Source organism: Schistocerca americana, chromosome X (genome assembly GCF_021461395.2).
Source record: "Schistocerca americana isolate TAMUIC-IGC-003095 chromosome X, iqSchAmer2.1, whole genome shotgun sequence".
Taxonomy (NCBI): Eukaryota; Metazoa; Arthropoda; class Insecta; order Orthoptera; family Acrididae; genus Schistocerca; species Schistocerca americana.
In genome coordinates, this window is record NC_060130.1 from 202,795,712 (window position 1) to 202,816,912 (window position 21,201).

Here is a 21,201-nt window from a genome sequence, read left to right on the forward strand (position 1 = left end):
ATGTCCACAAACATTTTGCTACACTGCCACATCTGGATTTCTACTTATGGCTGAGTACAGGACAGTTCTTGCCAGTCTGAGATCATCGACTAAGGCAACAGCATTGTCTTCTAGTAGGCCAGCTGTGTGTTCAATGTGTTAGGCAAAATTCAATGTGAAATTTATTGTAAAATGTACTCTGGGCGAGAGACTATCTTCAGAAAAAGTTGTAAATCCCCTTGACACCCCCTGTGGAAAGTTAAGTAAATTTTCTTATCAATGCTGGAATAAAGTGAACTAATATTTTATGAGTTGTAGTATCCACTCAGTCTCCGCCTGGAGCAAAACAAAGAACCCACAATTGTCCGGTGAGTGTATTTTCATCTGGTACAACAGTATTCAATGTATTGGTAAAATTATATCATAGTATGACGAGTGTTCATGACAGATGAAACTCTGAGATGCACAAAATTAAACTGCATTGTGCAACTCGCTAGGTATGCAGGTGAAATATGCAAACACCTATGTGTGAAATTTACTAAATGTATGTGAAATATACGTGACACTAATACGCACAGGAAAAGCCATGGGTGTAAACCTTATCCTAAACCCCTAGAACATTATCAACCAAATTTGATAAACATTTTGGGCAGAGGAGAGCGGCAGAGGAGATGGGTGGAGGAGGGGGCGGAAGAGGAGAGGGGGCGGAAGAGGAGAGGGGGCGGAAGAGGAGAGGGGGCGGAAGAGGAGAGGGGGCGGAAGAGGAGAGGGGGCGGAAGAGGAGAGGGGGCGGAAGAGGAGAGGGGGCGGAAGAGGAGAGGGGGCGGAAGAGGAGAGGGGGCGGAAGAGGAGAGGGGGCGGAAGAGGAGAGGGGGCGGAAGAGGAGAGGGGGCGGAAGAGGAGAGGGGGCGGAAGAGGAGAGGGGGTGGAAGAGGAGAGGGGGCGGAAGAGGAGAGGGGGTGGAAAAGGAGAGGGGCGGAGGAGAGGGGGTGGAAAAGGAGAGGGGCGGAGGAGAGGGGGTGGAAAAGGAGAGGGGCGGAGGAGAGGGGGTGGAAAAGGAGAGGGGCGGAGGAGAGGGGGTGGAAAAGGAGAGGGGTGGAGGAGAGGGGGTGGAAAAGGAGAGGGGCGGAGGAGAGGGGGTGGAAAAGAAGAGGGGGTGGAAAAGGAGAGGGGCAGAGGAGAGGGGTTGGAAAAGGAGAGGGGCAGAGGAGAGGGCTTGGAAAAGGAGATGGACGGAGAGGGGGTTGGAAAAGGAGATGGACGGAGAAGGGGTTGGAAAAGGAGATGGACGGAGAAGGGGTTGGAAAAGGAGATGGACGGAGAAGGGGTTGGAAAAGGAGATGGACGGAGAAGGGGTTGGAAAAGGAGATGGACGGAGAAGGGGTTGGAAAAGGAGATGGACGGAGAAGGGGCTGGAAAAGGAGATGGACGGAGAGGGGTTGGAAAAGGAGATGGACGGAGAGGGGGTGGAAAAGGAGATGGACGGAGAGGGGGTGGAAAAGGAGATGGACGGAGAGGGGGTGGAAAAGGAGATGGACGGAGAGGGGGTGGAAAAGGAGATGGACGGAGAGGGGGTGGAAAAGGAGATGGACGGAGAGGGGGTGGAAAAGGAGATGGACGGAGAGGGGGTGGAAAAGGAGATGGACTAATAGAGGATTGGGCATCAGAAGTCGAAAGAATTAATTTCAGCTCTGCAATGAAGCTGACCACAGTACTTTTCTCGCTTGTGAATAATTGATACTTGACATCCATTAGTTGAAATTAACTTTACTAGACTACTAATTACAGTCACACAATATACAATATCCATATTTCACATGCTGAAATGCCATACCACACAGTTTCTACAATAAAACATTCTATATCTGAGGTGTTCAACTTGAAACGCCAATGGAGTCTTTCGAAGTGGCACATCTGAATAAAATCTTATCGTATTTCATGCTGTGTCAATTTATTCGAATTGATGTGTCTTCAAAACCGGGAAATTTTATTCTGAAATCCCAACATTTCCAATTTTTACAAAAACTATTTTTATGCCATTTTGTTGTCCCTGCAGTAAAATCTATCAGTAAATGTATGAATAACGTTCACACATCTACAATTATTTGTTATTTTGTTGTATGAAAATCATAGGTTAAATGCAAACCCTGACAATTCCAATGGTCTGTGAATGTCAGAAAATCATTTCCCTTTAATAAGCTCTATCAAATAGACAACTTCACATTTCCTTTTGCCAGCTTCTGCTCTCGTACTTTGATTTGAGTCTCGAGGTGAACTGCTGCTTACGTCTGTAGTTTTATGTAGAAAAGGATCTATGGTTATTACAGTAATTCCATGCACTCCAAAAAGGAGAAGTAAGAGAGAGAGAGAGAGAGAGAGAGAGAGAGAGAGAGAGAGAGAGAGAGATGTTGTTGCCACAAAAAGAGTTGAGTTAAAATTCAGATGGATAGTTTCTGTCACATTTGTTAAGTTACTAAGTCTGTTAGGTTTGTTTACTTTTACTGCTTGTATTTTTATACTGATAGCATTTCACATTCATTATTTATAGGTACTGTACCACTTCATTTCTGCAGTTCTCCAAATGCAGGCACTATGATAAGAGACATACTTATTTCTAGTGGCATCTATTGATGATTAACGACATGAAGCTGTTTCAGTATTTGTTTTACAACAATAAGGATAAAAATCAAACAATTATTTTATTTTGTCTCAGTAAGGTAACCAAAATAACTGTCACAGTTTACAGGGATGCTTTTCTTAGCAGTCTTGGAAAAGTCAGGGTAAGCACATGAAACATCCAGGACAGTGGCACTACAAGTTTTAAAGAGTGAATGCGCAGCCAAACCTCAGAGACTTTACTACCACAAGGTAGGTGTGCTTCGCCAGTCCTGTTTACCTATGTAAAATGATGTTGTCATATGGGATCTGCACATAAACTACCAATGAACCACTGTGTGTTGCCCACATGATAAATGTACTCATTTTGTACATAACAAACACTGGGACAATATTTACACTACAAATTTCAAGAATTAAATGAATAATTTTCACTCATTCAAGAGAAACCGTGAAGATAAGAGGCAAACTTTTCCAAAAATCTGATGTTGATTCAGACTAGTAACCCCCGCCACACACACACACACACACACACACACACACACACACAGAAACAAACATTATGGTGGTGACCAAAAAGACTGTAATGATGTGAGCTTTCTCATCAGATCACCGAGTCAACAGAAGAATGTGATTACATTGAGATAGATGAAGAGGGTCTCTACAACCCAATGGATGAATGCTGAGTGTTATGTATTTGAGGGCTGGTTATTGCAGGAACAATACTCATTCTGATGAGAAAGATTGCAACTTGTTTTTCATAAATGTTCAAGAATTGTCTGGATTCCATTTTAGTGGTTTCATAAAAAATACACAACCTATGTAATATTCTTTGTTTACATGAATACATTTTGGATTCAGCTTCAACATGATGAAATATAACCAGTCTATCAAGTAACCACTGGAATAGTGAGTATCAGATTCAATAGTAAATCCAAACATTTCCAAAATATAAGTTCCTTTATTCTGCACACTATGCGTTTCTCTTGTCTATTTCATACGAAATTACACAGCTGACAACACACAGATCATGTGACAAAAGTATCAATAATATAAAGCACAAAGATTTCACGTAACATGTTTTTCATCTTTCCTGAAAAGTTAGCAGAAGCGAGATGACGATGATGATGTCTGATGACAAAGATTTCATCAAATCTAGTCCATATCAAGTAAAAATGTTGCAGTAGATTACTACTTTATTAAAGGTACTCTGACAACACGCAAAAAGCATGCTAGATATAGTGACATTATACACCATGTGTACCATCAAGATGCATTTAGCAGTCTGTTAAGATGATATGACAGACCAGAACAGGTAATTCATTCCACAGAGTTCATGAATTTCCAAGACGAGCAGATGAATTCCTGAAACAGGCATAATGAATCAAGGCCACAATTTTAATTCACCTAATTATATCCAGGTCAATTATTTGTGTGACCTGTCCACAACTGCAACGAGCTGACTTAGGCAAACTTTCAATCATCCACTGCAGTTCTCACTGAGGAACTGCATAATGTTAGGATATTCTCCTGGTGCCTTGAATATTCAATGTGATGTATGGGAACTTGTGACTAAGTAGCCAGAAACACACCAAATAACACTGGTAAATGTTGGGTGTTGTCTCTTATTGTATATGCAGTGACGACAATCAACTAGGAGAGAGAAAAACATTTTGTGGAGCAATAATTAACATAACACACTGTGGCAGTTCTATTTAAGAAGATGGGCTCAGAGAATAGCTGACTGATGCCATTTACCAGCTGGTGAAGCAGCTATAATGACATCTGAGAAGTGGCCATTACATGTAGTTCTGTTTTGATAAGTGGCATTCCTGCAAATTGGAATCTCATTAAAGAAAGTTAAAAAGCCCACTCTCAACACTTACTACATGGCAATACTCAATTCACGACAACGAACAGCTGCCAATGTACTGGTCTCCTACCAGTTCTGGTATGAACCAAACTCAACATCTATAGTGGAGATGTGCACATAAAAGCACAGAGTATCCTAATATATGAGCCAGACAAAAGCTAATTTCATTTAAAATTTTCAGGAATGTCATTTGCTGCAGAAGACAACCCTTGTAGATCTGGTACAAAGATAACAGAATGAGCCCTCAAAGGACAAAAGGACTCATCAGATGGTCACAGTTGTCCAGAAGTCACTGATCACAATAGAAAGATATACAACATTGCTTAAAGCTACCATTTATTCATCACACAACAAGAACAAGGTTTTATGTATCTGCAGTATAAATGTGGCAGTCACACAAGCATATGTGCACCTAGTGGATGTTTGAGTGAACAGTGAAATTTAGTAAACCTGGCGTGATGGCCTAGGGCTGTTTTACCTGGTGTGAGCTGGGACTACCAATTTGGTTGATGGAAAAAGGAACACAGTTTTTTTTCTAAACATTTTAAGCACTAGTAATGACAGAGGGACTTTTTCAGAAAGACAATTCTTCTATCTGCAAAGCAATGATCCTTTCCTCATTGCGTGGGAAAAATCATGAGGCGTGCTAATAGGCATGGCTTGAGCCCTACTCAACATCTTGCTGGGCTACAGTACGTGTTGTGGGGTGGATAAATTTGCCCAAAATGTGGAACCCCTATTCAAACATGCTTCAGCAAACTAGATTTTAGTGTGAAGTTCTGCTCAAGGATTAAAGATGGAACTGAACAGCAAAAGGAGGTCTTACACCTCTTGATGGAGAGCAATGAGTATCTAGATACTTTTGGTGACATAGTGTAACTAACTCCAGACAAGTTCACAGGATTTGGTCATCAACTTAACACAGATATGTTATCAAAAAAGAGGAATGTAATGTAAATAGATGTTTCAGTTTATTTGGACTTACTTTGTTTGAGGAAGATTCATTTCAGTTCTATACTGATTTAAGTATGTTGGTAAAGAGGCAGAACTTGTTTCATTGTTGTTATTTGTTATAACAACAAACACATCAACTGCCTTTTTGTTTTTCTGTGCCCACATTACAGGTTGTGCCATGTTCACTTTAGCAGCAGAACAACGCTAGAAACAAAAATATTGCACAATTGGAATACTTTATAAAGCTTTGTTAATGTTACATAAAAATGAACATGTGATTAGACAATGCATCAGTAAAAGCATATATCAATAAGAATTATTTCAGTATTTAATGTAAAAATTACTGAACAATTAAAAACTTTTTATTTATTTCCAAACACAAAGAACATGGGTTCCGCACGTTAAATTACCATTGATCAGATGACTGGTTTGATGGAGCTCTCGATGGTAGTCTATCATGTACAATTATCTCCACCTTGCCATAACAACTGCAACCTACAGCCATTTGAACCGGCATACTATACTGTACCTTTAGCATATCCCTCTCCAACTCCCCCCCCCCCTCTCTCTCTCTCTCTCTCTCTCTCTCTCTCTCTCTCTCTCTGCCGCCCCCCCCCCCCCAGCCCCCCCGAAAATAAGTCCTTTCTTCAGCATTCTTCTGTAACACCACAGCTCAAAGAGTTTCTGTTATCTTACCACATTTCACTTCCTTGTAAGGCCAAGACAAATACTTTCAGAAAGATTTTGTAACGCTTCAGTTTATATTCAATGATAATTTATTTCTCTTTTCCAGATAATATTTTCTTACTACTGCCAATTTATATTTTATATCCTATTTACTTTTGCTGTAAGTTACTTTGCTCCCCATACAATAAAACAAAACAATATAATACACAATATGTAATAACCATAAAAGAATTTGCTTATCTTCATAAATATGAAGAGAATCAAAGTTAACACATGTAGTGGTGCCATAACTTCACTAATAATGACTACATTGACACATTTCTACAACAACAACGACTGTAACTCACATTTTAGTACACATAATGAATCATTGTAGAGTGAGCCACACTTTAGAAAAAGAGGTGTTATGAGGGAGAGAACAATGATAATACACAGAGGAAAGACAAACCTATGAGATGACTGCACTATGCAGCATGAAATGTGCACATTGGAAGAAGCATCAGGCAGTTAGAATTTGGCTAAGTAGAAAGCACACATCCTCATTCTATTTAAGTGAGGCAGGGAAACCCTGGAAAACCTAACTCTAGATAGCTATGATGGTTTCTGAGGATGGCCTTCCCTATATTCCATCCTATTTCAGCTGTCATGTGATACATGACATCATACAGAAATTCCATTGGACAGTTCAAGAGAAGACACCTGTGGAAGGGTGATTGTATGAATGGCTACCACCTGCCTCTGACTGACAGACAACAGCAAACCTGAAGCTTGTAACCAGGGACTGCCCTTCCTGAGCACAATGTTGATGCTGTAAAGCAGTTCTCTTGTGGCTACGACTCCAGGTCTTGAGAAGCTGCTGTCTGGTGAATACACAAGGCATACCCAACTTGGGATTTCTGGCAGTCAAAGTCTTTAGAACACAAGATCACAAATTTAAAGCTGATTAACAAAGTCTTAATACACTGGCAGACTGGAGAGTACCATCTTCCTTCCTTGCCCACAGTATTTATTTCTATATCCCTCATATTTTTGCAAAATATTTGCTGTAAATAATTGCTGTGCAGCACACCTTACAGTTTCAGAATATGGTGACATTAATCTACCTCTATTTAATGTCTTGGAATTTGAAATGCTCATTCATGGTTAATGTTCATAAGGTAAAACAAAGATGACAAGTGGAACTTATAGAGCATGACAGACGTCAAGAACATTTTTCCCCTGGTGATATTCTGCACAAAACTAAATCTACAAAATGTAAAAGGTCAAGTCAACTGCATTATGCTCAGCTGCCACAGTATGGCCAGGTAGGAAGACAAATGTCAGAATCATATCGATGATGATATTAGAAGACTATATTCTTCACATAGATATGTTCATAATGTAGTTGCATCAAAATTCTTGGCAATAGCTTTCAACTGAAATAAAAGACATTTGTAAAGGAAAATGTAATTTTATTAACTGTCACATTATTCTCGTAGTAGTTTAATATGAATGCTATTTTTCATTTTATCTCCACAGACCCATCAGCACATCCGAATTTTTTGAAGTACTATACCAGTAAGTGCATTCCACTTCATCAAGGTAATTTACAGAATTCATATTTTATAGAGCAACATTTATTATGATAATAATGAGATAAAAAATTGAGTAAAATGTTATTTTGGTGACAGGTGGGAACACTCGTATATAAAAGCCAGAGCTCAGGCTGTACATGTATCTGGACAATGGCAGAAAACTGTTATGAAAATTTTATCAAATAAAACTATTTTCCAATGAACAGAAACCACTGAACCTTTACTTCTCAGACAATTCTTATAGCAGTCTTATTTGCTTTCCAACATTTTTCTGTATTACTATAAAACAAATTTCTCTGCTCAGACTTTTCTTTGACATGTCTCTGCCCTACCTGCAATATTCATAAGTAGTACAATGTCTGTATTACATTTCTACACTGACACTACTTAATGGTTCTTGGAAGAGTTCCTTTTACAACTGCTGATTCACTAGATTCATCACAGCCGAGTAAAGTAGCACACTGGTTAGCGCACTGGACTCGAATTCAAGTTGACAGTTCAAACCTGCATCTGGCCATACTGATTTAGGTTTTCTGTGATTTCCCTAAATCGCTTCAGGCAAATGGTACCTGTGAAAATGCAAAGCCCACTTCCTTTCCCATCCTCCCCTAATCTGTTGTGACCAATGACCTCGCTGTTTGGTCTCCTCCCCCAAATCAGCCAACCAACAAACCAACCAACCATCACCATCATATACAGAGTTGACCCCATACTTGTTCCACATACTTTTAATTCTTACTCAAATCAAGTCTCCACAGCAATGTGTCCAGAATAGGAATTGTTAAGCATTAGGTACACATCCAGGAGATATATATATATATATATATATATTTATCTATTTATTTAAATTTTATATGGTTATGAAGAAATACGGTAGCCTCTAAAACACACTTTGCGGATTTAGTGACTGACCATAAATAATATAGTTCAACTCATTTATGCAATGATGAGAACATCCTGGCATTGCAAATAGTGAGTGTGCAGTGGCATTAAAAACACACACACACACACACACACACACACACACACACACACACACACCACTGCAAAGGGAGAAGAGGGATTCGTGGCTGAGCTATGGCATGCAGCTCCATGTTTATATGACCACCTACTACTTAATGGTCTTGTGCACAATAAAATACTGGTAGACAATGGTTTACAGTACGGTATTTCTATCAGCTTCAAAAATCAATTACATTCATTTGGCAGTGAAAGTAGCTACACCTGCATGGGCAGATGACCAATAACTTTGAATCAGAATACTTTCAGCATAAATCACATGACCATGTATATATCATCAAATAGCATCTCTTCTATATGGTGAGTAACAATTTATCCTTTTCATAATACTGTTGTTATCCTATTGTGATTTTCCATTGTTTGACATTAAATAACATTTAAGACAAGACAACATCACACCTTTCTGAGAACTTTTATACTTTTAACTTTTCTGAACACATTATTTATTGAGCCTGAGATGAATATAAGTCTTTAACCTTTACCTGAACTTGCAGTTATGAAATCAACACACTAGTATTCAATATAAAGTCTAAACTCATTCTTAAGATATTAAACTTTCTAAAGCGTATACACTACTTTTTGATCCTTGGTATCACGTTCAGTCAATTCAATCTTACCGCTCTCATTGTTGAAATTGTTTCATTGAAAGACAGTGATTTATCCAATGGCACTTCCTCCATATCTGATGCTGAATATATAAGAACAGTAGCATCTGTCTCCGTTTTGTAAATACAATATGTTATCAGGAGTGCAGCCATACAACATGTCAATTCACGACACTGCCAACACTTTGTCAGTATCATATCAAATCCATTGTTGACTGCTATTATATACTTCAAGCCAGTTGGTTTAAGAAGCTGAAACATTTTTCAAAAAATAATCACAAAAAGTACACATCTTTTTGTATTCTTTTAAAGGTTGCAAAATATAATTAAATTTTAGTTTAGATACAAACAGAAGTAAATTAGATCCTGGTAAACATAAAAGTAATACAAGTTAGTTAATGGAGAAAATACTTTTAGGAAAACTGTCTATGAAGTGCACTTACCACCACAACAAGTAACAAATATATTATTTACAATGAAATGATGTTTCTTTCATCAAATAAAGTCATATAGGTACAGTAAGCAACAAATCAAGCAAGATGCCAATACTTTCCATTTTATACAGATCGTATTAGAAAAGGTATATGTTGTTTCACGTGCAACACTGTGTATCTGAAGAGGTGGTGGTATGGGTAGTTTGACTAAAAAGTTAATGTAACAGAGAGAGAGAGAGAGAGAGAGAGAGAGAGAGAGAGAGAGAGTGTGTGTGTGCGCGCACGTGCGTTTTAAATCTGTTGATGCCAACTGTTGATTAATTCTACTAATAAAGCTAGTTAAGCGACATTTCTACATCACATCAATAGTAGATCAAAATTCTTGTGCTAGAAAGTTCTGGTAGAATGTTAACTACTTCAGGAGCAAAGGAGACCACTCACCGAAAAGCAGAAGCATTAGAGACTAAAAGCAGTAACACAAGTACACACACATGTGCACGAGAGAGAGAGAGAGAGAGAGAGAGAGAGAGAGAGAGAGAGAGAGAGACCCATTTATCTTGACCACCATAAATAACTGTTTGTCCAGATGCAAATTACAAAATGTTTCAAACTAATGCTCTTTAGCCATCAGGGGGACATCAATCAGCACGACTGCCTTCATTGTAGCTTTGTTTTTCACAAAGACATGAACAGTGGTACGACTCTCTTAAATGGCACCCTGTATTTTTTATTCAGTAATTCATTTCCTCTCCTAAAGACCTATTCAAAAATTTATCACAGTGTACCAGTCACTGAAACACATTATTAATTACATTACAGAACACTGACATTGACGCTACCAGCACTTAGTGCAGGTACTTGGGGTAATGGAACACATCCACGAGCTGGCGTTGATAGAGGACAAATGTAAACATAAGTAGAATGCACACCTGTCATTCCGTCAACCATTGTCAGTTGAAGAGTTGTGTGAGTAGAATGTACACCAACGAATAGAAGGTAGAAATGCTACTCATCTATGGGGAATGTAGGTTAGCAGAACAGTAACTGCAATACTGTTTTCTTATGTACGGGCACATGTAGTACAGTAGTTTAGTCCTTTTAAAGTCTGTTGTGTAGAGTAGGCATACAGTAAAGGCTGTCCTTCCTACAAACTGCATCAACATAACGTTTCTTTTATTGTTTGCTGTTGAAGGTAGGCAAAATGTTACACAGGCAGCGGAACTCTACAGAGAGCGATATCATGACAAGAACCCACCTTCCCGACGGATGTTTTCTTATCTTGTTGCGATGCTTCAGGAAACGGGAAGTTTCAACCCACGACAATGCAATCGTCATAGCACTCGCACAGAAGAAGCTGCCAAAGTTACTGTTCTCACTCCCGTTGCCATGAATCTACATGTGAGCACATGACAGCTTGAACACGAGATTGGCTTTCCTAAAACCAGTGTACATCATATTCTTACACGTCACCAGTTCCATCTTTACCATGTACACCTACAACAAGAATTGCATGGGAATGATTTCCAGAATCGTGTACAGTTCTGTCAGTGGGCACAGCAGCAAATCCTTGCCAACCCGAACTTCTTCTCCAATGTTCTATTTACTGATGAATGTTCCTTCTCAAACAAATGACAGGTAAATACAAGAAACCTACATTATTGGTCCAGTGACAGCCCCCGATGGCTTAGACAGGTGGAACATCAGCATCAATGGAGAGTTAACATCTGGTGTGGGATGCTTGGTACTACAATTATTGGCCCTTATTTCATCAATGGCAGTCCAAACAGCACAGTGTATGCCAACTTCCTCAGACGAATTCTTTCTCCTCTTCTGGATGAAGTGCCCCTAAGAACCAGAATGCTTATGTGGTACCAACACTATGGATGTCCAGCACATATTGTCTTGCGTGCACGTCATGTTCTGAACCGAAGGTATCCTGCCAGAGGGATTGGTTGATGAGGAACAGTTATTTGGCGTGCTAGGTCTCCTGATTTAAATCCTCTGGACTTTTTTCTTTGGGGATGCATTAAAGACATTGTCCATCATGATATTCCATCAACTCCAGAGGACATGCAGGAACGTATCATGCTTGCTTTTAATTCTCTTCAGCAGGTAACACTGGAAGCAGTAAATGATTCTTTCATTCAATGAGAGCACCAGTGTAACAGTGTCCAGGGTCACCACTTTGAGCACCTTTGAATGTTCTACTCCTGGGTAATGATACAGGAGTGTCAAATTCAATTTTATGTTATTTTTTTTACTTGGTTTTCATTTGTTTTCTGACAACTCCAGCAAATGGACGAGTTTTTGATCCTGGGGTCAAAGTCAATGTTGTGTTATGTAATTAATAACGTTGTGTTTCAGTGAATGGTACACTGTGATACATTTTTCAATAGGTCTTTGGGAGAGGAAATTAACTACTGAATAAAATATACAGGGAACCATTTAAAAAAGTCATACCGCTGTTCATATCTTTGTAAAAAACAAAGCAACAATGAAGGCAATCATGCTGATTGATGTCTGCCTGACGGCTAAAGAACATTTGCTTGAAACATTTTATAATTTGCATCTGGACAAACAGTTATTTAGGGTGGTCAAGATAAATGGGACACCCTATATAGTACCGGCTGGACACATGACTGTGTGTGTGTGTGTGTGTGTGTGTGTGTGTGTGTGTGTGTGTCTGGAGGGGGGGGGGGGGGGGGGTGCGGACTTGTACTCTAGCTTGAGAAAGCATTTATTCCGAGAACTATCAAGTTTTCTTTTCTTGTTGCGCATGTCCCTTCCAGCGACTCAATACTTCTGATCTTCAGTTAGTGGTCTCCTTTACTCTCAAAGCATGTACATCAAAATTTCATATTGCATAATTAAAAAATACTTACAGAATCACTTTTCTATAAATGACTGGTGTCTTAGAAACTAATTTAGGAGAATAATATACACTATGTGATCAAAAGTATCCGAACATCCCCAAAAATATACATTTTTCATATTAGGTGCATTATGCCGCCACCTACTGCCAGATACTCCATATCAGCCACCTCAGTAGTCATTATGCACCGTGAGAGAGCAGAATGGAGCACTCCGCGGAACTAACATATTTCGAACGTGGTCAGGTGTTTGGGTGTCACTTGTATCATATTTCTGTATGTGAGATTTCCACACTCTTAAATATCCCTTGGGCCACTGTTTCCGATGTGATAGTGCAGCAGAAAAAATGAAGGGACACATACAGCACAAAAGTGTACAGGCCGACCTCGTGTGTTGACTGACAGAGACCGAGGACAGTTGAAGAGGGTCATAATGTGTAATAGGCAGACATCTATCCAAACCATCACACAGGAATTTCAAACTGCATCAGGATCCACTCCAAGTACTATGACAGTTAGGCGGGACATGAGAAAACTTGGATTTCATGGTCGAGCAGCTGCTAGTAAGCCACACATCATGTCGGTAAATGCCAAATGACGCCTCGCTTGGTGTACGGGGAGTAAACATTGGACGATTGAACAGTGGCAAAATCTTGTGTGAGTGACAAATCATGGTACACAATGTGGCGATCCGATGGCAGGGTGTTGGTATGATGAATGCCCGGTGAACGTCATCTGCCAGCGTGTGTAGTGCCAAGAGTAAAATTCTGAGGCGGTGGTGTTCTTCATGGAGGGGTCTTGCACCCCTTGTTATGCATGGCACTATCACAGCACAGGCCTACATTGAAGTTTTAAGCACCTTCTTGCTTCCCACTGTTGAAGAGCAATTTGGGGATGGTGATTGCATCTTTCAACTCAATCGAGCACCTGTTCATAATGCACGGCATGTGGTGGAGTGATTACATGACAATAACATCCCTGTAATGGACTGGCCTGCACAGTGTCCTGACCTGAACCCTATAGAACACTTATGGGATGTTTTGGAATGCCGACTTCGTGCCTGGGCTCACCTACCAATGTAGATACCTCTCCTCAGTGCAGCACTCCGTGAAGAATGGGCTGCCATTCCACAAGAAACCTTCCAGCACCTGAATGGAAATATGCCTGCAAGAGTGGAAGCTGTCGTCAAGGCTAAGGGTGGGCCAACACCATGTTGAATTTCAGCATTACCGATGGAGGGAGCCATGAACTTTTAAGTCATTTTCAGCCAGGTGTCCGGATACTTTTGATCATGTAGTGTACGTAAACTTCCTGAAAAGAAGATAACAACTTCTATCACTGTTGGAAAGATTCTAATTTGTCTACAATATTAATTATGGTCTCTTAACTTGACAGAGCCACTGCACATTCAGCCATGAGTCAGTACCTCCACTCCACTACATGTACTGATCACAGCTGTCCAGTTCAGTGGCCACCGAACTCCCTATCTCTTAGTACATCTAACGTCTGCCTGTGAATATGGAGGGAAACAGTCACATGATTGTTTGCATTATGTATATTGATGCTTTAGGAAAGAAAAATGGATATTCTTCCAAATGAACAACACAAATTGTCTGGTACAAATGTTTACACGTGGTTATATTTTTATGTGTAAGGAATACGATAGATTTCTATGCTGTTGAATACAAACATAATTAAGTTCATCTATCTCTGACTACTGTCAAGTGCACCAGCTTCAACTGAATATTTGAATTCCATATAGTACGTGAATGGATGACAAAGTCATTATTAAAAACATCTTATGTCACCATGGCACTTGAAAGTGAAAGTGTTTACCAAAACCACGCCAACCTGCATGCACTAAGGCAGTATTATCCTTGCCAAGAAATGAAAGTGAGTGTTCAGTGCTTCTCACTTTCATAATACCTGCAACACCTTCATACCTCACAAGACCATTTAGTGACAGCATATCACCAGACACTTCCAGTTGTGAAGCTGTTAGTGATACGAGATGATAGGTGGTTAAGACACTGATATTGAAATGAATGCTTCATCTGAGAAAAATGGCAATATTATGGTACTCATACTAATGCTGCTCTTGAACATTATTACAAAACTGACTGTTGTGAAAAAGTGATCTCTGCTGGATAAAATACACCATAAATAATAAGTTTAGTGGCCCACGTTGGTCAACAGAAATAAAGTTTAGAAAATGGAATTTTCTTTCTAGTGTGTTTATAACTTTTTTGTAGTGAGACAGTTCACCAATTAAGCTGTTTTCCAAAATGACTTTTTGTTTGTTTAGGCCAAAATAAACTCCTCACTTCAATTTTCATTGATTTATGAGTGAAGTATACTGCATTTTGGTTAGACTTCTCTTTTGTCACATTACTAACATCTGACATTTCCTGATCAAGTATGACATTTCATTACCGTGACATCTTAAATGTTACAATATAACAGACAATGATTGAATGTTACACCCAAATGAAACAATGTATGACTTTTTGTCTACTCTATTAAAGTATATGATACGAGGATATTCTAGTGTGGTTTGTAGAATAAAAATTCTGGCTTTTGTAGCCACATGGCAACTGGTAGATACACAGACAGAATGTTCATTTCTGTAGCCATTTGCAACACACAGCAGCTATACGAGCTAAAAGTGAATCAATCACATGTTGACAGAACAGTCCATGGATGTACTGCAAGTTCTCACTATAAAATGGGCACAATATTTCCATGAGCAACCCTGTTGCCATCATCAGGTGCACCGATGAAGTGACCTCATGAGGACATGCAGCTGAGTTATATCCACTGCCCCTGGGTCTCTGGAGTAGCGTTCCATACATCATCCATGCCCAAAGTTGCATGCCTGTGGCAGCAGCTGTAGAGACGGTATCAGCGGCGTAGCTGTTTGTACTCCACCCACCTCTCAAGTCATCTCATTGTGTCTGCTGAAAAACTTCTTGTTCTCTCTAATCATAATGAGAGTGGGTTCCCAGGCCTTACTGAGAAAGTAGCTGCAGTCACAAGTTTACCAGTTTGTTTTTGACATTTATTTTGGTGGCTTATTTTATGAACTGTCCCAATATTTCAAACAATAGAAAATCCAGGAGGGAATGTAACAATATTAGAGAAGGAAAGTTGCTACACATCTATAGCGGAGATGCTGTGTCGCAGATAGGCACAACAAAAAGATTTTCACATTTAAAGCTTTTGGCCAATGGCCTTTTGTGTGTGTGTGTGTGTGTGTGTGTGTGTGTGTGTGTGTGTATTGTTGACAAAGGCCATTGGCCAAAAGCTTTAAGTGTGAAGATTCTCACAATTATAGCTTTCGGCCATTAAAGTCTTTATCAACAAAAGACACACACACACACACACACACACACACACACACACACAGTGTGAGTGCATGTGTCTATTGCTGACAAAGACCTTAATGGCTGAAAGCTATAATTGTGAGAATCTTTTTGTTGTGCCTATCTGCAACTCAGCATCTCCGCTTTATGGTGAGTCTCAATATTTGGATGTTCATGCCGAAATCTCCAGATTCCATAGAGTATATTTCAGATAAACAGTGCTCTGCAACTGCCAATTTGTTAGGCTGTAGTAAACAGGTATGCCACTGATGTTCACAGCAACAGCCTAGAAATGTGTTGATCATTTGACCTATATACAATACAGTGTCAATTATCCAAACTAACAAGCTGACATCTACTCGTCATAGGAAGCAAAAAGTGTGACACATCAAAGGAACATGTATCTGCATCACCTTTCAGCAATAGTCTAGTTTCTCAACTGTCCAGGAATTTTCTAGTATTTCCCAGTGTTACACCACTGACAGCAAGTCTCTGTCTGTTTTGATTGCCACATGAAGATGGTTTCACAAAACTGTGACAGTACACAGGATTTGCCCTTTTGTTTATCTAGAAAATAAATTGTCCCACTGTAGCACATTAACTGGCCTTCACAGATTGTTGCGGTTGACATGTCACACCAATGGTGATGACTGAAGCACACAGAGAGAGCCTGAAAGTCCTCCAACACACACTTACTTCATAACTGCACATTATCTGACATACACTGTGAACTATGTATTGTAGACTTCACATCTAGGAGTTAACTGTAATATGTGACCCAACATAATGTTCTACAGTTTTTAATGAATGAGTACCCACATTTTCACCCTTATCACCAGAGAGATAAGGAAATGAATTGTTCAGTTACTAATTGCCTATTAAAATTAACTACCAACATTTATATTTGTAATAAAATAGCAATATATCATTACTTTAATTACTCATTTCTTGATGAGGACTTAATCACTTTCAAAACTTTTTCACTCTTCCATTTTTACAGGAATTTTCTTGTTTTACCAGCGTCTGATGGATAATTTCTTTCATTTGCTCACATTCATACAGAACTTTTCTATATGTATTGGTCCAGTGGGAAATGAATTTCTGACAATTGTGCCATCATATATGAGCACTGTTCTCTTAAGAAATACTTGTATACTGATTAGAGAGGTAAATTTGCACAAAATTTCACACAAATAGTGACTTTCTGAACAATTTTTTGCCTTTTAGTAAACACACTTAACAACAGCACATCAATTTTAAAATTAGTACTGCAATAAGGACCACATTTAGGATCTGAAGAACACTAGGCTGAATACATGATGTGTGCCAAACCAGGGCAATGTTTACGATACATGACATGCAAAAGATAGCATTTCAGAGAAATTTTCAAATTAAAAGCCTATTACACAATCTTCAAGGTTTATTATTTATGAAACTTTACTGTGAAATTGTATAATTTAGTTAATTTCTGAGATTAGAAATGAAAGGATTGGTTGGTTGGTTTGGGGAAGGAGACCAGACAGCGTGGTCATCGGTTTCATCGGATTAGGGAAGGATGGGGAAGGAAGTCGGCCGTGCCCTTTCAGAGGAACCATCCCGGCATTTGCCTGGAGCGATTTAGGGAAATCACGGAAAACCTAAATCAGGATGGCCGGACGCGGGATTGAACCGTCGTCCTTCCGAATGCGAGTCCAGTGTGTAACCACTGCGCCACCTCGCTCGGTAATGAAAGGAACTGAAGTAAGTATGGTATTCAACACTATTTATTAACATAGTTGCGAACAACTATATTTTTTAAAAGGAAAACAAGAAGTGAGATTCATGTCCTGGCAAACATTAGTGTAACATGTGATTTGAGACTTTCTCGGCGTATTCCATTCGTGAAATCTTCTCGGGTGATCAGCCGAGTAAAGGCGTCGTCTTCTCGCAACGTTTTGAAGGGTTTCGTACCCATCATCTTCAAGCGAAGTGTCGAGATGCTGTGTTGCGCGGTCCTATAAAGGCTCCTGGACCAGTGACCACCACTGGCGCGGCGGCCGATTCCGCAGGTACCTGATTGGTCGGCGCTCGGAATCAGTCACTGGTCCAGGAGCCTTTATAGGACCGCGCAACACAGCATCTCGACACTTCGCTTGAAGATGATGGGTACGAAACCCTTCGAAACGTTGCGAGAAGACGACGCCTTTACTCGGCTGATCACCCGAGAAGATTTCACGGATTAGTGTAACAGTTTTAAAGTAACATATCTTAACTAGAGTAAATTAGTAGTAATACAATTATTATGACAAAAATGTTTCTTATAAAAATACCGTCATAACTCTTTTTAAAAACACATTTGGTTTGAATTGTTCACGATCTACTGTCAGATACCATGAATTTTAAAGTATCTTTTACATTTGTAACGATAACTTGTTAACAAATGAAGTTACCTTAAAGGTTTTTTGTTTTTTTTTTTGTTTGAGAGAGAGAAAAGGAGTCCATGTTTGGATGTAAAACAGTATGGAAGAAATTGATTTTTTACAGAACCAACCTCACATGAAACTGCCAAAATTCGGGTAACCACTTTTTTCCAAAGTGTTAGAGACTTTTCAAATTGGAGTGCCACACATTTGACAGTGTACCAGTGGGAATTAGGTGAGAGGAAATGTGATGTCATAAGTGAATGTTAACTTAATTCATATCTCTGTCCACTGAGTAATTTAGCTGAATAAGCCCATACAAAACAGTTATGTCTATGTCTTTTTTAATTATAAGAGGGTCTGCACTACAGTATTAAAACAAAATTTTTATTTTAAATTTCTGTAGTGCAGGCCTCCTTGTGGTGTAAGCCCCTACGCTGCAACCTCGGTAGCCTGTGCATAAATATAGCCCTCACAGCAATACATTTCTTCATAACAACCTATGGTTGTTCTTGAAAACAAAATAATATTTACTCAAATGCTAGCAGGACATGGATACCTCTAGAATCATAACAAAAGAGAAGCTACCAAACCCACATTGAGGCTAGTACCGCTGTTAAAGCACATTGGCAATGAATTTGGAATGTTGGCAGTCAGTGGGGGAGTAGATTGAGCAGGTTGGTATATGGTGGTGGGGAGGGCACATTTATCCTCTGTTCACCTTTAAAAGATGTCGTGCACCATGAGCTTATTGTAGCATAAAACGGGCTCTATAGACAGTAATTAGAAATATTATGATCACAGAGATGTCATGATTTTCTGTCATGTGATACAACAACCAAGCAATATCATGTATTCAATAATTTCTGACATGAGGTACAATTCACACAACAGGTTTTACATATGTTTTACACATAAATAAAAATAAAAATGTAAAGCATATTAAATTTTTGCTTTATACTGCTCAGTAAAGTCATAAAGAAAAGTTGCCAATACAACTGTTCAAACACAGGACAATAAAATTGGTTTTTAGATTTCTGAAATTGCAAGTGACAACTCTGCCACAGACTAAAAATAAATGACATGGCTGGTATTGTATTAGGCAGCTATGATAGACAAAAAAGAAAGTTGCTGTCTCAACCAAAATAACATGTGAATGGAAACTGTGCTCTACAGCCACATGTTGCTCTGGCATGTTGAGTTATTTTATCTATCTTCAACATTTTATGTCCATAAATGGAGGAATATTAATTTCTGAATTAGTTTTGAATCTCTTAAAGTTACACAGGTTACTCACACTGACTGATGTATTCAAAAGTGCATTAGCCGCATCTACGACAGCAGGGTTGACTGGTGGTGGGGGCTTAACTGGTCTTGATCTGTCAATAAATCTCAACCTAAAGAAAAATAATGTACATCATCATGACAGAACAATCACTGCTTCATCAAGAATAAACACAGCAAAGTATCATCAATTATTGACTTTTTACAGAGAGCAACTATGATCATACAGCATTAATTACTTAGAATGGAACTGAATTAAAAGGAATGAAGACTAGGTTTGAACATCCTGTCAGACAGATCTGCTCAAGCCCAGATAGGGCAAGGACAAGGGAAGAAAATTGGTTGTGTCCTTTTTCTAGAATCCATCCCAACACTCACCTGAACAGATTTTGCAGAGCCACAATAAACCTATACTTATATGGTCGCATGCGAATTCGAACACCACTCTTTTATGATGTAAGTCCAGTGTCTTAGCCACTGCACAACACAACTTAGCAGTTGAGTTAAAGGTAGCTCCTAGTTTGCTGAGAGAACACTCCAGAGCTCATGAATAAACATTCTTTAATAAATAAGGTAACAGAGAATTTTAATTTTCTAAATGATGAAAGCACATTTGAAAATTACTGTGTAGAATTTGCTGGTCACAATATTCTAATAATTTCAATACATAGAATCCCAGACAAAGAAATAACTAAGCTATCTCTTTTTAAACCCAGGAGTGTCTTATGTAAACTCACAAAAGATAAAAGAGAAGGACTATGATAGGTGCCAATTTTAACATAAACTTAATAAATGCATTCAGCGAATACAAAGGATTTAGTGATACGATTCAATTATGCGATTTCGAGTTAAACTTCACATAATTCACAATAGAGAAAGTGTGAACTGCAACCTGTACAGATATCATTCTGACAAATTATGCATTTGATTATACAAGAAAGTTCTGCTTTGATTTATGGATCTCTGACAATATTGTATTAGGGGGTGGTGGTTGAGGCATTATGAAAATGTGCATCAAATGACACTTCAACAAAGAATATATGAACTTCCTGAAAGACTTTTGCAAAATATTTCTCCCTTTAATCTGCCATAAAAATGGCAAGCAAACCGGCACTAGCATAAAAGTGTCAAGTTCTTGAAAAAGGCAATCACACAATGAACCAAAAAGCAATACAAATGCAAACTTTATAAATTGTAACTACAAAGTTATAAATATAACTATAAAGTTAAACTGAGAAGGATGGTAAAGTTGGCAAAAGAAATTACACACAAAAGATTCATTCTGAACCACGCATCAAAAAATCAAAAGCATTATGGCCAGTTATAAAATTTGAACTTAGTATCATAGTTGGGAATCCATACATCTCCAAAACTAAGTTCGGTAACACCACCATTATAAATACCCCAAAAATATAAGAATATCAATGATGTTTTAAAAAAAATAAATGAATAAAAATCACATGCTGATGTAAGTTGGAACCTAGGCAATGCACATCCCTTTGGTTTGGATCAGGATAACAGTAGGGCACTATCTAAATTTGAAA

The 21,201-nt window shown here is 38.9% G+C and overlaps 1 protein-coding gene across 3 annotated transcripts in view; it reads right to left on the reverse strand.

Moving 5' to 3' along the window:
* Window positions 1-21,201, reverse strand: part of LOC124554887 (60 kDa SS-A/Ro ribonucleoprotein-like) — a 129,432-nt gene that overhangs the window by 23,534 nt on the left and 84,697 nt on the right. For all 3 annotated transcript variants that reach the window (XM_047128562.1, XM_047128560.1, XM_047128561.1), the window contains 3 exons: window positions 19,671-19,770; window positions 9,321-9,560; window positions 5,454-5,626 (listed from right to left, as the gene is read on the reverse strand). In XM_047128562.1, the coding sequence (XP_046984518.1) occupies window positions 5,454-5,626; window positions 9,321-9,560; window positions 19,671-19,770 (513 nt within the window). The remainder of the gene's footprint in view (window positions 1-5,453; window positions 5,627-9,320; window positions 9,561-19,670; window positions 19,771-21,201) is intronic.